This window comes from Lates calcarifer, linkage group LG11, assembly GCF_001640805.2.
Source record: "Lates calcarifer isolate ASB-BC8 linkage group LG11, TLL_Latcal_v3, whole genome shotgun sequence".
Taxonomy (NCBI): domain Eukaryota; kingdom Metazoa; phylum Chordata; class Actinopteri; family Centropomidae; genus Lates; species Lates calcarifer.
In genome coordinates, this window is record NC_066843.1 from 7,249,516 (window position 1) to 7,269,215 (window position 19,700).

The 19,700-nt window shown below is 41.6% G+C and overlaps 1 protein-coding gene across 1 annotated transcript; it reads left to right on the top strand.

Annotated features, from left to right (window-relative positions):
• The first annotated feature begins 142 nt into the window (after positions 1-142).
• On the top strand, positions 143-16,335 carry mrtfbb (myocardin related transcription factor Bb). Its single transcript, XM_051074032.1, is given in 15 exon segments — positions 143-382; positions 3,800-3,865; positions 7,351-7,406; positions 7,483-7,558; positions 7,789-7,950; positions 8,887-9,068; positions 9,486-9,632; positions 10,553-10,800; positions 11,164-11,245; positions 11,247-11,297; positions 11,409-12,332; positions 13,175-13,279; positions 13,467-13,598; positions 13,706-13,766; positions 13,862-16,335. Coding segments are annotated over 15 exon segments (2,841 nt in total). The 5' UTR covers positions 143-297; the 3' UTR covers positions 14,326-16,335.
• Positions 16,336-19,700: the final 3,365 nt, after the last annotated feature.

The window sequence follows — 19,700 nt, forward strand, 5'->3', positions numbered from 1 at the left end:
AAAATAATCAAAAGTCCCTTAGAGTTTTGTGTTGTAATATGATGAGTCCTCTGTGAGCAGAACAAAGTGACCCAGCGAGGGTTAACAAGAGCAGCACTGTGTTCCCTCCTCCTGACGTTGACTGAACGCTCACACACACACACACTTATACACACACACACACACTTTCTCCGCTGAGGCCAGCACAGAGCCAGAGAGGAGGGACTGCATGCAGCTCTGAGAGCCAGCTGTCGTTCGCTCAGAGCTGGCGTCTCTTCTCTCCTCGACTCCCCCGTTCTCCGCTGGCCTCATCACTCCATGGGACTCCAGACCTGGCCGCCAAGCAAACCACCACTGTCCTCCATGGCCTGCCTTGATGTGGAGACCCCTTCCATCTGCAGGGGTAAATTCAAATCAGGTGCTTTTCCTTTCGTTTTCTCATCTAACCTGCATGCATTTCATTGTTTTATTTGAATATCGGGTTAAGTTAACAAGGTTTTTTTTTTTTTTTTTAACTCTCTTTACTGATGCTGCCAGCAGTGCATGGCAAGGGGGTTGTAGTGACGCTGATGCAGCCCTAACAGGAAATGACAGGGCAACAGTAAAGCTCATCACGGTGACTCATGCCAAGCATCATTCTTTCAGGAGAGACCTGAGTTCTGATAATAAATCAAACTTGTTCTACAAAAACAGTCAGAGTCCGTGAGAGAGAGATTTAAGAGAGAATACGCATTGGTTTATACCGCCTGTGTTTATACTGGCACTCTGCTGAAACACTGTTATGGTTTTCTGTCACTCAGTATAAGCATGAATACACAGCTGTAATTTAAGTACACACAATGAGCTTAATTCAAATGATGTGCAGATATGCTGCTGATCAGGATTCTATCATTATTTGAATGTTTATAGTCTTCCTTGTGTGCATTAATCTTTTGATCAGACCAGGCCTTAAGTAACGTGGACTCCTGTTTTTGAATAAAACACAACCCTCTTTCTAAGCAACAAAAACCAACAACACTGGCGTTTAGGTTTTATACTACATTACGGTTAACTTACCGTTACATCTGTGAAGTTGTCCAAAGTTCATGCACTATCTAAGGTACATGTTGAGATACAGTATTTTTGCATCCTACAAAAGTATAGCATGCAACAAGTAAGCAAAGTGTAAATTCCTTTCCATCAGGGCCATTGTGCAAGATATGCATATGTAATATTTTGTTTAAATACCATGTCAGTAAATTATTATTCATGACCTCATTAAATATAACTCTCTCTAACCAAACTCAGAGACTACAAAATAAGACTATTAAGCTCATATTCACAGAGCGATATCAGTGTTTTACATTGATATTCATATGAAGGAAGAAAAAGTTAAAATTCTCAATCAGCCACAGCCACATCTCTCCTTCCATACATTCTCAGTCCTTATGTAACAACCATTTCATTTGTGATACTTAAACCTTGCTGATAAATTTCCTGCTTTGCAGAATAAAATGAGAAACAATATATTTTATAGTTGCTGGTGAACTGGCCTAAGTTGACAAACTTCTTTCATAAATGTTGATATGCTCACTGAATTTTTGAATAGCTAAAAGGTACCCAATCACCTTTCAGTTATTCGAAAGGTCATTTTGCTCCTGCTTTCTTTAACAGTATAACACAAAGTCTATGAATTCATTCATTCAGGTAGATTTTCTGCCTCACATGAAAACAGTAAAGGAAAAAGTATCTCAATCAACTGCTGCACACAAAAAAATGACATTTTTGATAAACCAATATATTCTGTATGTGCATGGTTCAGTCTGTCTCTGGTTATAGATGTCCGAATCTTTGCTAAAATTAGATTTTGTTTAAAGTCTTTGGTATTTATAACAGCAAAGTCAACATAACCCAGTGTCAGTCTGTTTCTAAACTAAATTCAGTTTTGTCTGGCCAGGGAGTATCTGTAGCCACACCAAACAGTTTTTTTATTTTTTTTTTATTTGTACTGTTTCTTTAAAAAAAATTTTTTTTAAAGTCAAATAAAATAAAGGGTCTGATGGGGAGACCTCCAGGGATGATTTGTTGAGAACAACATGGGTCTGAGATTAGAGATTACATCAGTAGACAAAGATCTCAGCAGAATCTCTCTCTCTCTCTTTTTCTGTGTTTCTCCACAACCTCTGTTTACGCTCTGCTGGTGAGCAGGAGAGCGGAGCCGGTTTGCTTCACGGAGAGGTTAGCCAGGGTTCAGGTCGAACACTGGATGACACAGAAGTGAGGAGGACCCCGGGCGTGAGGTGTACCCCCATACCGATACTCAAATTAAACTCTGCATTCTCTTGTGGCGCTGGAAGGCAGCTTTTGATGTTATTGATATGTAGTAATATGCACTCATAAATTTTCTTGCCTGTGGCGTTTGTTCCAAGTCACAGTGGATATAAATATTGAGACAAACCAATGGCAATTTTTTACAATCTCCTGGTATGATCTGTCTCAGACTGACCATAACCACCGCCACCCCCCCCTCTTGGTTTGGGTTTGTAATAGGAAACACAGCAGGCGGGGCAGGCACAATGTGTTCTCTGCCCCAGAGTTGATGGGCCGCTGTGAGAATGGTCTCGGCCTCCCACCCCTTGCCTCAGCTCTTGTCACTCCATGTTCCCTTGCCCACCAGTTAGAAGCCCGTGAGCGTCCCCTCAGCTCTGCACACAACTTGGAGATCCCACCCCCTTAACTACCCCCAAAATTTCATGGTTCCCAGGCCTTTTTCTCACAGCTGCCCAGTTTATTTTTGCTAGAGTGAGTCACAGAGGCCTGTTCAGACGCAGCGCCTTTCCCAGGAGAGTCGAGCAGGTCTGGTGTGTGTGTGTGTGTGTGTGTGTGTGTGTGTGTGTGTGTGTGTGTGTGTGTGTGTTTGTGTGTGCACGAGGCTATGTTTGTGTGTGTGTGAGTGGGAGTAGCTGTTTCCCCCCTTGCCACTGAGTAGATCTCACTAAGCCGGCTTCACTTCACTACAGTGGTGATAAGGGCCTCATGCACAACACGCCGCCTCCTCATTCGTCACCATCACCTATCACCTTTCTCTTCAAACTGTTTTTTCATGCACGGATCTGTGTTATTCCACTGAAATAACATGTCCACGCTCGCTTGTTTATAAATGTTTAAACTGGGATCTTACTACAGTTTATATTGATGGGGAAACAACACTGAGGACAGGGGACAAGTACTGTACGTGGAGCCTGCATGCAAGACTCAACAGTTTCTGCTGGCAGATTGTCATGACTTTGATGTTCCACAGTAACATATACTGATCATAGCTTATCCTTCCAGAGCAAGATTACATTTTAAAAACAAGTTATTAAATAGGCGCACAACTCACTTGGCTCTTTGTGGCGTCATGACCATCTCCACTTTTGCGCATTATCATGACTACAGCTCTAACATGAATCCCTCTTTTATCTGTTTTTATGCCTTACTGTTATTACATTGTTTGATTCCTAACGGTATTTACATCCCACAGAGACATTGACTCTCACTGGGAAGGCTCTCGGCCAATCATATTTAAATCTCAACCGTTGTAAAACGTGCGGTACTTCTAACAACCCCAGTTAAAACCATACAGGAAGTGAATAGGATGTCTGTGGTGGTGAACTGGCTTTGCTGTTGGGCCTTTGGGGTAGCATATTGATTGAGAAATAATAAGTACTTTGTTTTATTTGAAGTCTGGCAGGTTTCACAGTTTGAAGCCAGAGATGGTTGTTAGTTGACGCAGCGGAGTTGGCTCCGGTAAATGGTAAAAGTTCAACTCTGACCTCTGTGTCTCTCTGCACTCTCACAGTCCTCCAGCTCTGTCTGCAGCAGAGGAGAACTCGGGAGCAGCTCGTGGAGCAAGGCATCATGCCGCGTGAGTTTTCGCATCACACACCAACAACGCTCTCACCTTACCTTCAAAATTGAGGTTAATTGACTGGCACCTACAGTATGAAAATTAGGACAGCCATGAAGAAAGAAACTAATATGTCCTGAATCCAGGGTGCCTGCCTTTCTCATAAATATCTTCTACATTTCTAGTAGGAGTATTACTTACAATATTTTGTTGCACAGTATAAGAGATAAAATTTGATTTCTTCTTCATGGCTGTTGGAGAGCATATTTCCAGTGCGTTTAAAACATTATTGTGGACTTACTACTTTATAAAATGACACATAGTTACATTTCAGATAAAGATTTTTTTCAGACAAAACATATGATTAGTTTATAAAATATGATGCATTGTTACAGATTGAACTATTCAGCAGCAAATGACGTTTGCTGAAGTTTGCTCTACCTCGACCAACTACAGCATTTAAGTACAACTTACATAATAATAGATTTTAAAAAATAATGATTCAGTGATATGAATGAGTACTTTTACTTGATACTTGAATTGAATTTGAATGCAGCAACTTTAAATATAATGGAGTGTTTTTATAGTGTGTAGTAGACAAGTTTTGTAAATGCCAAAATTACATTATCTGGTCATAAAAGTGTGAGTTTCATTCTACTACTAATAGTGGCATCATTGTACTGTTGTAAACAGAGCCAATGATAAAAAAAAAATGACTCAAAGATTTAACACAGATAAGTCATCAAGCATCACATCAGTGCCAAACCAGAAAGGACTAGCTCCTACTTTAATACCATCCACATTCAGCCTTTGATGTGACAAAAGTGGGGCAGACTCAGTCCCTGTGTTACTTTCCCTGGGTGAGCATTGTGTTTTAGAGAACACCTAATAAAAGACAAGCTAAATCTGTGACAGAATCATGCTGATAACTGGGAAGATAGAAAAAGAAAAAGACACAGCTCTTCCTCTTTCTCCTGTTCTCTCTTGAGAGGTCTCCTGCAGTCAGGTTTTCAGCCCCTCTCTGGCTCCACTCAGCCCCATGAGTCAGCGACTGAGCCTTCAGTGGAGGTCAGTCACCCCCTCTGTGGCCTGGTCAGGCGAGGCCTGCACACAAACCTCCCAGACTATTCTCCACTAAAGCGCTCTGCTACTCCCACAGTCATAGGCTCATGGTAGGTATGCGCCGAGATTTAGGTGACGAGCAGGAATGTTTTGCTTTGCTCCTCTGACACACTCCTCAGAGCGCCCCCCCGGCCAAAGTGTCCTTAGAGCAAACAGTGCTCATCATAGCAGAAGTGACTAGTCAGTGAGCCAGACCTCGCCTAAGGCAGCGTGAGTTTATTCTGAGAGATCAAAGAGTAACTCTCTGCATCGATCAATCTCCTCTCTGTTTAAATCAGTAAATCTGACGCTTCCTGTCGGACTCCCATGAGCTTCTGTTTATTATTAATGTCACACTCATGCAGAACAAAGACAAAACACGTGAAAGTAATGTTAGAAAAAAAATGGATTACACTGTGGTTGAGTCAGTGTGGAAAGTGATTGTTGTCATTTCCAGGAGTAATCAGTCAAGTTGGGTCAAATGTTATTAATCTAGCCCGATATCACAAAGATTCCTAAAGGGGCTTAACAATCTGTACGGCATTACGACACCCTCTGTCCTTCAACCCTCAACTCGGACAAGGAAATCAAAAAAACAGAAAACAGGGAAAAAAATGGAAGAAACCTCAGGAAGAGCAACAGAGGAAAGATACGTCTTCCAGGACGAACAGATTTTCATGACAACATAAACAACATTAATGTAAATAGTAATGAAGGATATGATCTGGGACGACAACGAGCAACTTCCAGGAGGCGCCAACAGATAGGACCCGAGTCCCGTGACCTCCTCTCCACCATGAAGACCTGGAAAGACGAGACAGACTACACAAACATCATTCATAAAGAAGGAAGGAAGAAAAGGAAACAAACACACAGAGGGAGAGAGAGACATGGAGGAGGCTGGTGGACAAAGATCCAGATCCAAAACATCTGGAATGAGGCACTGACAGACAGGAGAGGGAGAGAGGTCCCAGGATGGCTGATGGTCCAGAACAGACAGGCTGAGTGAAAAGAGAGGACAGGGAGGAGATAAACAGGGGATAGAGTGTGTGTGTGTGTGAGAGAGAGAGAGACAGAAAGACAGAGAGAGAGAGTGAGAGAGAGAGAGTGAGAGAGAGAGAGAGAGAGAGAGATAGGCACACTGCCTGGACACTCATTTGCTCCGGGGAATAAACAAACAGAAGGTTAAAGGGATGGTTATCAGAAAGTTTACAGTAATCTCATCAGCAGAACAACATGGACTATGCCCTACCCACTAGGTTTAATGGACTCATTGAGACTGAGATTGATCCACCGGTGGGAGAATGGTAACAGCTACAGGCATGAAGTAATCAAAGTATAAGCCAGTGACTGAGAATTAAGGAAGAAGTGTTTTAAGTTTGGATTTGAAGGCCTCAATGGAGTCAGACAGTCTGATGTCGGCGGGGAGGTTGTTCCAGAGGAGGGGAGCCCGACAGGAGGCCTGACTGGAGGCTGACTGCTTTTGAACTCTGGGGACAGAAAGGAGCCCTTCATTCTGAGAGCGTAGAGCACAGGCTGGAATATAATGTTTAAGGAGATCAGACAGGTATGGCCTGTCCATTTAGGATTTTGTAAGCTAAAATTGATGTAATGTGGCAAATTTATGTGGATGTATTTCAAATTCTAGCTGTGGTATTCTGAACCATATGAAGAGTTAGAGTTTGGTACTAGCACGTGGCAAGCCAGAAAACTCAACGCTGGCCAAGAGCTGGACTATGAAAAGGTGTGAACTTTACCAGTGTTATGTGGATGAAAAAAGGTGGTCATGGTGGTGTCAAAGGTAACGCCAAGGTTTTACTCATCATACCTCATCAGACATCACACAGTTGTTGAGAGTCAGTGTTAATTGTTCAAACTGATCATAGATTTTGACACTGACGCCAACTTAGACACTAGTGACAGAGATATGGTCTTAAAATTTACCACTTACAACACAATAGAGATGCTGAAATGAAGCTCATCACTTACATGTGGTTTGTATTGATTTGTGTATTCTTTGACATAAATTATGCAAGGAAGATGATGTATCATCTGTTTTTTATATAACAACTCATCAATTTTGTATATCAGGCCATTTTATTTTGTTCCTACTTTATTAGGACTTTTCTGCCTATTTGCTGCTGGATGACCATCCTTTTAAAATCAGTCTAATGATCAAAAGGACATAATGATTAAGTACATTACATTAGATCCCCCTTATCAGTAAGTTCTTCGCTTATTAAAAGTACTCTGTCAACAGGAGAAATGGACAAAGGGAATTGGTATTTGAAAATAAAAGGAGGAAGAAAACACGTAAATCAGAAATCATTTATTCTAAAGTGGAAGGAACAGTTTGCTCATGTGTAGAAATATTGTGAATGTGCTTCTTCTGCTTCTCACAGCTCTGAAAACACCTGCTGCCTTTCACGAGCAGATTCGCAGCCTGGAGAGAGCAAAGGTAAGACACACTAAGAAACACTGTAGCTGATTAGGATTTTGTTCGTCTACATTTAAATTGTGTCCTTTCTTAACAGACTGGGAACTTCTTGAAGCACAAACTCTGCAGCAGGCCTGAGCGATCTGAGCTGGTCCGCATGCACATCCTACAAGGTAATCATCCTCCTGTGAGTCCGCACTGGTTAACGGCATCTAGATAAGAGGGATGAATAAGGTGGTTATTCATCTGTCTGAGCTTCCTGCCTGTTTCGTTTTACAAAATAATCAGATAAATGTCTTTATGAGGTCCAGCTGAAGCTGCCGTGAGTCACCCTGACAAAGCAGTTGAGAGGCTGACTGATGCTGGCCAGATCATAGCGAACGATCCTCTGTGTCTTTATCAGAGACGCAGGCCGAGCCCTCCCTGCAGGCCACACAGATGAAGCTGAAGAGGGCCAGACTGGCCGATGACCTCAACGAGAAGATCGCCCAGCGGCCTGGACCCATGGAGCTGGTAGAGAAGAACATCCTGCCTGTGGATTCTGCTGTCGAAGAGGTCATCAATGGTAGATACTTATTAACACTATCATATCCTGAGTTTGATACAGTTACTCAGTGGACAACTTATCTGTGTCTTATATATCTACATATCACCCTTTATGAGACTAACCAAGTATTTGTACCTGTATTATGCTCTCTTGACTGCTCAGTTTCCCCTGTATTTGTGTTGATGGTTGTAGCAGCATAGCTTTAGGATTAACAGTGTCAGTCTGTCAGCTCGTCCACTTCTATCTCTTTGGCCCACATTAAAATATCTTAACAACTGTTTAATGAATTCCTTCTGAATTTTGCACAAACATTCATGGAGCCAGGATGTTGAAACTAACTGTATTTTAGTGAAATATCTCAACATCTTTTGGATGCATTTCCATGAAATTTGGCACAGCCTTGTCACTCTCAGGGATGAAATGTAATAACTCTGAACATCCTCTGACTTTTTCTCTTGCGCCATTCATCAGAATTCTTCGCTTTATGACAAAAAAAACCTGCACCTTCAGCTGTACTCAGTGCTTAGTGTTAATAAGCAAACGTTAGAATGCTAACATGCTATACTAAAATAATGAACAATATACCTGCTTCACATTAGCATGCTAGCATTGTCACTGTGACTATGTTAGCATGCTGATTTTAGTTTGAAGCATCACTGTACCTTGCAGAGCCGCTATCATGGCTGCAGACTCTTAGTCTTGTGACATCTCTACTGTGTTGTCATGTGTGCATTCAAGTGATGGCTTCCTTACTCTGTACTCACTGATAAACCAAGTGTTCCTTTTGCAGCCATAAGCAGCACTATATATTGTATAGTGTATGCACAGACAACATTTACTGTGTGTTTAAATTGTCAGCAATGTGAAAAACTTAGATAATTTTTTTTCTGTTTTGATTTATCCTTTAAATAAATAATAAGTTAGACTTGTTTATGTTTAATGTTGGCTTCATAGGTGATAAGCCAAACTACTCCAAGACACCAGATGTTTATCATTTTGATGAGGACAGCAGTGATGCCGTTTCACCGGAGCAGCCCTCCAGCCAGGAGACTCACAGCTCCACCTCGACCTCTCTGAGGGAGTCTGGAGGGACTGAGGCCTCTTCATCCTCCTCTAAATTAAACTCCACCAAACAGGTAAACCAATGCCTTTGACTGTCAGTGTCAGGAGACAAATTAACCTCAAAGTTTTAAAAATATAAGATGCTTTTCATGTGAAGGAGAGTTGGAGACTGTATTTGAACCTAGTGAAGTTATTAAATACCACTGCTGCAATTTTTCACTTAGAGAAAAATAATAATGCGACCCAAGTTAACTTTATTTACTGCATGCACACACAGTGTACTAACTGTGCATATTGTATTTTTTATGATTAGTTGAGACGTATTGCGTTCATTTTTTATTTTCTGAGCGTTTATCAGCCTGTTTTTGGTTATCCTGTTCCATTTGAAGCGCTTTTCTTATCCTGCGTGGGATGATGATTAACAGGCATAGAGGCTTCACTGTTCTTACTGAACGATTCATGTATTTTTTTTCTCTCTCTTTTTTTCTCAGCACCCCCCACCTCCTAACTCACAGTCCTCCTCAGATTTTGCCAACCTCGTCTCTACCAGTGAGCAACAAAGCAACCCACAGGCATCTGCATCTCAGCCAATCACCACTGTTGCACCCAGTGTCACACCAGGGCCAGTTCTTGTGAAGGTGAGCTGAGTTTTTTCAACACTTCCAACTTTGATCATCTTAAGTCTTCTTAAACTTAAGTAGCAGTGATTGTTTTTTTTAAACAATAATTTAGTTTATAACCAGCTGACATGAACTTGACCTCCAGTCCTCGGCTCGCTGTCTCTCTGATTTATTGAATATATGCTTTTTGTTTCCTTTGGAAATGTGATGACAGATGAAATGTCAGAAGACACAGAGTCTGTGTTTTGTCATTCTAAGAGTCACATCAGTTTAGGGGTCAACTGAAAGTCAGCATTCAGCCAAGTCAAACGTGGTTCAAAGAACAACAAGGTTTAAAGTCATTTCACAAATCCTTGGTCTTAAATCTGTGCCAGCCACAGTTTGTCTTCAATTAGGGTCAAATGACAGACTGGCCTTCCTTATTCAAGCTGTGTAAAATCTAAGCCAAAAATCAAAGGATGGGGTGAAGCAATAACTCGAGCATTTATCATAATCCAGTTATGCTCTGAGCATAACATAAGATGAACTCTCCCTCCCTTGAAATATGATATGGGAATGAATTTGACAAATTGGAGGGTGTGTGCTTGCTTAACCCAGCTTGAGTTTCTGGTTTCATAGTTAGAACCTGCTGCTCTTATGCCAAGCCATTTTCATGTGTATCCTGTAATTGCAGGTGGTAAAACAATAAGGGTCACATTTCCACTACCCGTTTCCTCATCCTGCAGTTCTCATCGGGTGTCAGAACAATGTTCCACCTCAGCGCTTCAAGCTATAAAAATCCAGTATCAGTTCCAAGTCTTGCAGTGTTGGTACTGGCAAAGCTAACTGTATTCCCTGATAAACTGGACCGAGATCAGTCACAGGGATCAAATATCCTCCAGATGGTCCTCTCAGGTTTTTACATGCCCCATTTTTCTTTGTTGTGTTGTGCTCTGCAGCAAAGCCTGCCCAAGGTACCTGGCGATAAAAGCCGCAGCAAAAAGAGCAAAGAGCCCAAACCGTGGGTGAAAAAGCTGAAGTACCACCAATACGTTCCCCCAGACCAGAAGCAGGAGCTCAATGAAGTGCCGATGGACTCTGCTTATGCCCGCCTCCTGCAGCAGCAGCAGCAGTTCCTGCAGCTCCAGATTTTGAACCAGCAACAGCAGCAGTACAACTACAAGGCTGTCCTGTCCACCACAGTCAAGTATGGCAACACAAATACTCCTTTAGCAAAACCAGAGATGGGATTTTCTTCACCCGCAGTCTATCTTTATGTGTAAAGGCTTATATTTGCTCATTGTTGAATTCATTACTTAACCTGCTCAAACAACCCAAAGTACAAATGTTGCTTACTTGCAGAGTTAAATTTGAATTTCAGTTTTCTAGACAGTCACCTGATTTTAGAGAATGTGAAGCTCACTGCCACAACTGTTTGACCACAGCTGCTGTTTGTCTCAAGCACTTTACATTTCCTGCCCAAGCTTTCCTACACAGAAGCCGTTAATTGTGAAAAATTGATAATAGTTCAGATTCTGTACTCCCTTTTTCTTCCATCTTATGACAACAGACCAGCAACTGAGGTACAAACCAGCTGTTCCAGCGTTCTGAGTGGAAATGCTGTGTCTGCCCCTGCGCAGCCCCGCCACACTCAGACGCAACCGCAAGCCGGATCATTTACCAGCTAATCTGGATGAGATGAAGGTGACACATTGCTGCCTGCACATAGTCTGACTATACGCGCCTCATGCATGCTGCAGAGGAGCCCCAACAAAGTTTTGAGAGATGTTCAGTGATAATCTGTTGTGTTTACAGGTTGCTGAGCTGAAAATGGAACTAAAACGCAGATCTCTTCCTGTTTCTGGGACTAAGACAGACCTGATAGAGAGGCTAAAGTCTTATCAGGAGACTGCTAATGTCCAGACTGCTCCTGCTGTGGAAACAACAGTCGTCACAGGAGCCTCACAGTCTGAAAACACAAAGTCATCCCCACCTGTGTCCCCTATAGCCTCCAAGGTGTCCAGTCTGGGCATAGAGGACAGTAGTATGGCTGACAGTCCAGCAAATCTGTCAGATGCTCTGTCTCCCTGCACAAGCTCCCCTCAGAGAGCTCCACAGGAGGAGGTTCCCACAGAGACAAGGTCCTATGAAAAGGACTCTGCCAAAGATAAACACCTGCATGAGAAGGACTCTGAAAAGGACAAACGTCTGCATGAGAAGGAGCGGCAGATTGAGGAGCTGATGAGGAAGCTGGAGCAGGAGCAGAGACTGGTGGAGGAGCTGAAGATGCAGCTGGAGGTGGAGAAGAGGAGTCAGCAAGGAGATTCTCCACCTCAGCTCAGCCCTCTCGCTCCCGCCCAGGTCAAGGAGGAGAACAGGTCCCCCTTAAACTGCTCCGCGTCCTGCAGCTCTCCCGGTCTGCCAGTGTTGGTCAAACAGGAGGAGGCTGCAGATCAGTGCCACTTAGCTCCTCCAAGTCAATTCATCATCGGCCACCAGACCATCAAGCAGCCCGATACCCTGCAGTCTGTCCAGGCCGGAGCACAGATCCTCCTCCCTGCATCACTCCCTGCCTCAGCAGTCGCCATCCAGCTCCCAGCCAACTGCATCAAATTACATACTACTGTTAGCAGCGCAGCCCCAGGCCTCATCCAGACCTCTGGACAGGTGCCACAAAAAATAGAGGCCTCAGCAGCATTACAACAGCAATGCAGCACTCACACTCCGCCACTGACAAAGGTAAGAAAACACATGAATGCTTGTGCAGACTGCCTCAGTCTGCCTCCTTATTAATCATCACTATCAGTTTAGGATTCCTTTAGAATGTACAAACTTGAATTGTATGTGATCACCCATACGTAAAACGTGTGTGCACCTGAAATCATAAATTCTGTTTTCGGTGCAGTAAATTCTTAAGTTGCACATCATAGATGTGGTGCAGTGTTTTTGATGGCACTGCCTCATATATCACATATCATATGTTTTTCTCTCTAAGAATCAATTACGTGCTACCACGGGTAATACGTCTTCCTTGTTGCCACGGTAATAACAGGCCTCAGCCGGGTGGTGAAATCTTCTCCTCGCATCAAAGGAAGGCCTGTGGAAACATGGGCTACTGGAGCAGGTGCTGAGTGAGGGCTGACCGTGTAGTGCCCTCACTGCCCTCTGTCGTTCCTCCGCTCTGAGCCCAGCATGCAGCCAGAATTAGCAACAGAAACCGCAGCTCAATGCAAACACAGCACTCATGAGTTACACTGCACAGCACTGCCAACAGTGTTGTCACAAGCAGGGGTGAAATGTGGTGATGTCTCAGCTGAAGAAGTCCCATAGCAATTAAATTTAAGCTACTTTGCTTAAAAGCGGGTGACCCAGGGCGATCTTCTCTTGTGTTTCCATGATTCTCAGCTAAACCCCCTGACCCTCTGCTGCTTGGCTACTTAAACAGAAGTAACTCCCACGGAGAGTGTGTGTTGCAATGCGCTACTTTTCCGCACACGTAGCAGAAAACATTTTACCCACATTGATTGCATTAATGCATTCATTAATGCATGCCTCCATGCTGACTTGTCTAAATTTCTCAGCAGACGTGGAGGATGGATACCACAGCACAAAGCTTACTCAACACATTCCCAGCAAGTGGATGTCCTGCAGCTAACCAGCCCATCCCTAAAGGACCTTCAAATAAGGTTGAGGATCCTTGAGTCTCCCTCTCTTTTCTTCTCCTAAAAGCAACTTCTGTTTAGAAGAACTGAGACATGTTTTTCTTACTTATTACTTACTTAAAATGTGAACTGCATTTGAACGATGGCTTGTATCAGATGTATCCTGTTTTTCATTTAGTGTGAGGAACTGTTGTCTTTTCTTGTTAAACAGTCTTCCAGTGCGGGCCAAGCACCACTGATATTGCAACAGCCAACATTCACAAACCATGTGTCAAAGTGTAAAGACCCACCCCGCTATGAGGATGCAGTTAAACAGACACGCAGCATGCTAACAGCTGCGCAGGTGAAAAATTAAATGCCAGTGAAATACATTGTTTACTACAGTATATATTAATATAAAATATGTTGCTATAGCCACTGAAACATTTCCTGATTATTCTTTCTCTGCAGGGTCCCACTGCAGCTAGTCAGCAGATGGATGACCTATTTGATGTTTTGATTGAGAGTGGTGGTGAGAAATACTGCACTTTTTTCCCTGGTACATTACAATGACATAATAATGATTTCTGGATTTTCACACTTAATATTCTGCACTTGTTTTTTCAGAGATATCCCCCTTCATCAGACAGGATCCTCCCAGCCTGGACAAGCCTCTCCCTGTGACAGCCAGTGTAACCACCCTTCCCATCAACATGGTTTTATCCCGCCCTCCACCCATGGTCCAAGTGGCCCAGCTGCCTGCCACTCCCCTTAAACCCTCAACCAGCTTGGCGTTGCTGACCTCCAACGCACAGCTGGACACGCTCCTTGACTGCACGTTACATGCTGACACTGAGCCGCAAACACTGAAGCTGATGGAGGAGTTACACTCACCCATAGTCAACATGGAGGTGGACTTTAACGAAAACACACCACCCTCTGCTTTGACCTTGCACAACGCCAACATGGACAATATGGACTGGCTGGACCTTACCTTGTCTGTTCCAGCAGAGGGCATCAACCCCTTGGACATGTCAACACCAGTGGGTGTCTTCTCTACAGACTTCCTGGACTCTCATGAACTGTGTTGATGGAAATGAGGTAATCTACGTAATCAACGCATAACTGGTGTGGTTTCAATATAAGGCATATTAATCAATATATTACTTGTATCTAATCAATATACTGAGCTTTATTTGTATTCAAGCAGTACGTTTACTCATGTAATTGTGCATAGAGGCATAGAAAAAGTCATTTTCACTAGTGGATGCCAGACCATGTGTTTAGAGTGTAGAGTCAGATACTTGTAATGGTAATTGAACTGCAGGGGAAGCTTCACAGAGGTGTAGGAGAAGCCTTTTGTTGTATGCAGATAGGACACACCCTTCCAAAGGCTGAGGTGACACACTAGCCATTTTCAAATATTACATCTGTCTTAGTGTCCTGTGTGTCAGTCATATCTTATCCCACCAGGAGGAGAGCAGTAAGGAGGTTTAAAAGGGCAAGCTGGGAAAATATCTCTGTTCTGCATTCTGAACCCAGACCATCCGTATGTCAGATTTGTACGTACTCTCTGTTATCCAGCAAAAAAAAAAGATTAATTTTCATCTAGGTTTATGAGTTTGGCTCCTACGAAATGTATTTGTGGATGTTTTTGAAAGGTTACTGAGGCTGGACAAAATCCACAACAACTGCACTTAAACTGGGACTGAGTGCTGTTGAGGTGAATTCTTAAACCTATCAGGCCTTTTCAAACATCATCTTTAAGTATTTAAGGGAAGAATTTTCCATGAGAGAATAACTCCTGTTGGAAGTTGCAGCGGCTCTGTTCTTCTTTTTGGCCTGATAGATCAGTTCAATAATAATCTAATCACTGTAGTGTCATTTTAGAAGTGGCTGCATTGCTTCCTTTGAGGCTTCTTAAACCTCTAATTATCTGGGGAGACCAATATAATGTAGGACTGGTACTGGCAGTTTGAGCTGACGGTGGAAGTAGCTTTTAAGCTTTCAATCTTAAGTTAGTCCTCTCATTTTTGTCCTCTTTCTCCTCCAGTCTTTATGAATGTACATTGTTGTATTGACTGTGGTAATAGCAGAAACTACTACTACTATCAGAACAGATTGCAAACACTGACTCCATGATGTATCTCCAGTGTGCATCTGTACACTGTATATAAAACTGTAAGATCAGTAGTCCTATTGTACGGAAGCCCAGAAAGGCAAGTGAGAAAATACTAATTCTGAGTCTGATCTAAATTGTTTTCTCTCCCTCTCTCCTTTGAATTGGGGGGTGGTCTGCCAGAATAATCTTTCTAAAATTCATAATTTTTTTCATTTGTGAAACAATTGGGGGGCAGAAAAAGTTTTAACCAATGACAATTTATTTATTTATTTATTCATTTATTTTTTTGGTTAGGATTTTTCAAGTTTGTTTTTGTAATACTCATTTTTTCCACAAGAAGCCGAAGTGCATCACTCCCCCAGTCTAAATGGGCCTCAAAAATCACCTGGCTTTTAGCTTTGGAGAGGAGGGAAAACAATTTGGATCAGGCTTAGAAAATGGTTTACCAGATTCTTTTTTTCTCACTTGTCTCTCAGAGCTTCGGTACAATACACTTGAAAAAGTAAAATCCTCACTTATAGTTATGGGCAACAGTCACAGGAGTTATCTGCTGTGCTCCATCAAGACTGTATCCAAACAAATAATGATAAATTGTTATTGGGACATCTTTCACAGCTCTTAAGTCTGGCAGACCAACTCTTACAGGGTTAGAATGGTTGAATTAGGTTCAGCTTGATTTTTGGTTAGGTAGTTTATTCAAGAAGTGTAAACATAGCAGGCCATACTGGACCTTGATCTCTGTGCATAGCATTACAGAGCAACAACAACAGACTTATAGACACAACCTACAGAAAAATAACAGTATTCATGATGTTCATGTTTGTTTTTACCGTCTATTTTATACCAAAATAACTTTAATGCATTACAGTTGATTTGTATTGTAGCGACACCTGCTGGCCACATCTGGCTTTCTTTTTTAGAAAATTGCAAAAGATGACTTCTGGTATAAAGAAAATAAAATTCAGTGTCGAAGAAACCATCATGCTCAACATGATACAATGGAGTGGGTGTGTTTGAGCCTAATGGACAGTGTAATGACTGTGTTGACTTATTAGGGATTCACTGTATGCCTCTGCAGGTCATGTGGAGCATCACTGACAAACACATCTGAATGCTGAAACAACTGTTGTGAAAAGGACTTCAGTGACTGGTAATTTTTCAGCAAATTAGTGCCTCATTTGACTATTCAAATGTCACTCTTTATGGATTATGTGCTGGAAATTAGAAATATTTTGTCTTTACTACACACAGTATATCTCAACAGCAAGAGACATTGTAATGCATAGTTTGTATGCCACGTTTTACACAGTGCGTATTTATGTTATCTTTTATACAAATGTAGCAGTTGTTTTGTAAATACGAAGATTATTTGGGATTGCACACTCAGCCTATGAGCATCTGCAGTTTGCTATTTACTCTTTAGTGCTTGTCATTAAAAAAAAAACTATACAAGAAAAGACTTTAATTTTGTAGTTTTGTCAAACAGTTAAATTTAGCTCCCCAGCTTAATAGAGAACTGAACTTTTACACAATTTTAATAACATCACAGTTTTATATTTTATCTAATATAATACACATTTACATACAATCAGTCTGACCATGCCACTATTAAGTTGATGTCCAGTGCCCTCTCAATGTCCTTCAGTCTTCCACTGCATACTTTTCCCTCAGAGCTTTTTAATGGTTTTGATTGATGATCGACACTTAGGGCATCTGTGAGTGGTCGATTTGAACCTATCAAGGCAGAAGGGAATGAGGCAGCAACCAGCCACGCACCTGCAAGAGGAGGAACAGGAACAAAATGAAATGGAAGCATGTAGAAAGAGGCCCATCAAGTTATTATACGCCCATGCAAATTATTGACCAGGATGAAGGGGGCGGGGGGTTTCGTACCCAATCAAAGCTGTCATGATACACACCAACCAGGTCACACTGCTTACAGAGGTAAAAGTCTCTGTCACGATGAACTGCCGACACTCTGGGCACTGTGTCCTGCATGGACACGGTGGAAGCTTGTCCACATCCAGAATCACTGTAGGTGCTGTGGAGAGAAGAAATACAAGAGTGGTAGTTATAACTTTAAAAATTCTGTAATTATTTCTCTAAAATGTAAGGATATAAAAACAAATGTTTAGGCTGTGCTGTCAAAAGATTTTGACAGAACAGATGAACTGGAAAAATATATGGTTTTCATGGGCTACAGGAAAACCATTCTACCACCGGTGGGTTGATCTGAGCCAGTTTCACTCAGTATATGCAGTGAAATCTATGTTGTACTGGTCTCAAAATCACTGCATCACTCTAACTCTGTTTGTTTCTTCCCTCTGCCTCTGCAGTTTTGTCTTTTTTCGGCACTACACACTAAATATAAAATTGACTTGACTTAAAGACCCTTTTTTCCACGAAACAAGAAAAAAAATATTTTTCATGGGTAATTTTAAAAAAATTACTTTTCTTCTCTACCTGTGAGGGCTGGTGAAAAATATAGATTTTTGTCAGGATTTTTTTCAGTGTTTGTTGTTGTTATGCTGATTTTGGCCACAAGAGGCTGAAGTGCACCACTAATCAAGCTGGAAACATGGGTAGTGGTGCACCTCAGCCACAGCTGCCACAGCTCCCTGTACCACATATCTCACTGGATGTGACAGCAATTAACTTGTTCTCTACTCTCTGTGATGTTTGTCTTGCTATTTGAAGAGAAACACACTAAAATGAACAGTTAAAATGAGCATCTGTGCATCAGTGACTCACCAGGGATGGTAGGTGGAGCGTCAACATAAAATATATTTGAGCCAAGAGCAGAAGGACCAGGCTCAATCCTCTGATTGGAGCTGGACTTAGCCTCTAGTAAAGAAGAAAAAATAAGGTGGTTACAGGATCACTGTATGATGAAGTAATGACTTGTTGCAGTAAATTAGGACTCACCTTTCATGCTGTTCTTATGGTTGGCACTGAGGATGCTTTCGCGGCTTTTTTGGAGTTCAGCCTTCTTGTCAGTCAGTTGTTTCAGTTTGACATCAATGCTGTCGATCTCATTCTGATTTGAGGCTGCTTCCTCTGGTAGAGAAAAAATTAACAGGCTCATACATATAAGACAGCACAGGCACAAACTATTGACTATTACTGAAGATTCAGTGTAGCTACTTTCATTATCAAGTGCTAAATATCTGCCTAATTTTTAGCCAGAAATTTCTTTCACACTTCACACCTGTTTGTCCAAATTCAGCACGATTCCTCAATTCCTGAAATATGCACAGGATTTTTTTCCTCTCCAGAAGTTGTTGCCGTTTCAGTGAAAGATGTTTCAGTTCTGTAGATATCTGCTTCAGATCGCTCTCTGAAGAAGTCATGGTGAACACTCCCAAAAGGAACTGTATTTATGTTGATGCTGGTTTGCTGTGCAAAATGTTCTGTCCTATAACAATGGGAAAATGTGTGTATACAGTATAGTTTGAATATAGTTTATAGAATGGAAGCATGGTGAAATCACAGAAAATTGGATTCAACGTATCTTGATGTGAGAATAGTTTACAAAACTACCAGATATATTTGGGACATGTGGTGACTTCCCCTCAAAATGAAGACCTGCATTCAAAGTACTCCCTCTACAGTAGATCAGTAATACTGATGTCATGAATATGAATTTTTAACATTATATTTATAGAGAGATGGTTTATACCAGAACATCAGATGGTCTTTGTTTTTTGCTAGTAACATATCCAGTAACTTTTGATTTACATTCTTCTCATGTTCTTTTCATTCTTAACAGGAAAATCCACTGTCAGGTATCATTTGCATATTTTTCTCCCTTCTGAAATATGAGAATTTCAGTATTGCAAAAAATATGGTAGACCAAAGGATTTATTAAAAAGGATTACTGCCATGATGCCTGTATGGTGGAATTATACAGGAATTGTGGAGGTGGTCAACAGTGCTGCTGTACAGCTGCAATAAACACAAATTTACATTAGCCAATATAACAAGGCCATCAAAGGCTGACTAAAAGGAAAAAGGGCACACCTACTGTTTGCTGCACAAAGCCCTAGATTATTATTATTTTTTAAACATCTGTAAAACAATTTCTGGTTTGACTTTTTTAAAATGTTGAGCCAAAAAAAACACCAAAACAATCATTTAAACTTGTAGATAAAATGTTGTAATTAATTTCCAAAGCAACACTTGCAGCACTTAAATCTCAGTTCCAGTGTAACTGTGACAACTCTACTCATTGCTACACTGTAAGAAATAAAAACATTAATAAAGTTTCATTTAAACTATATTATATATTATAAAAAAGTATGTGTGTTACCTTATTTCCTCCACTGCTTCCAATGTGTCCCGTAC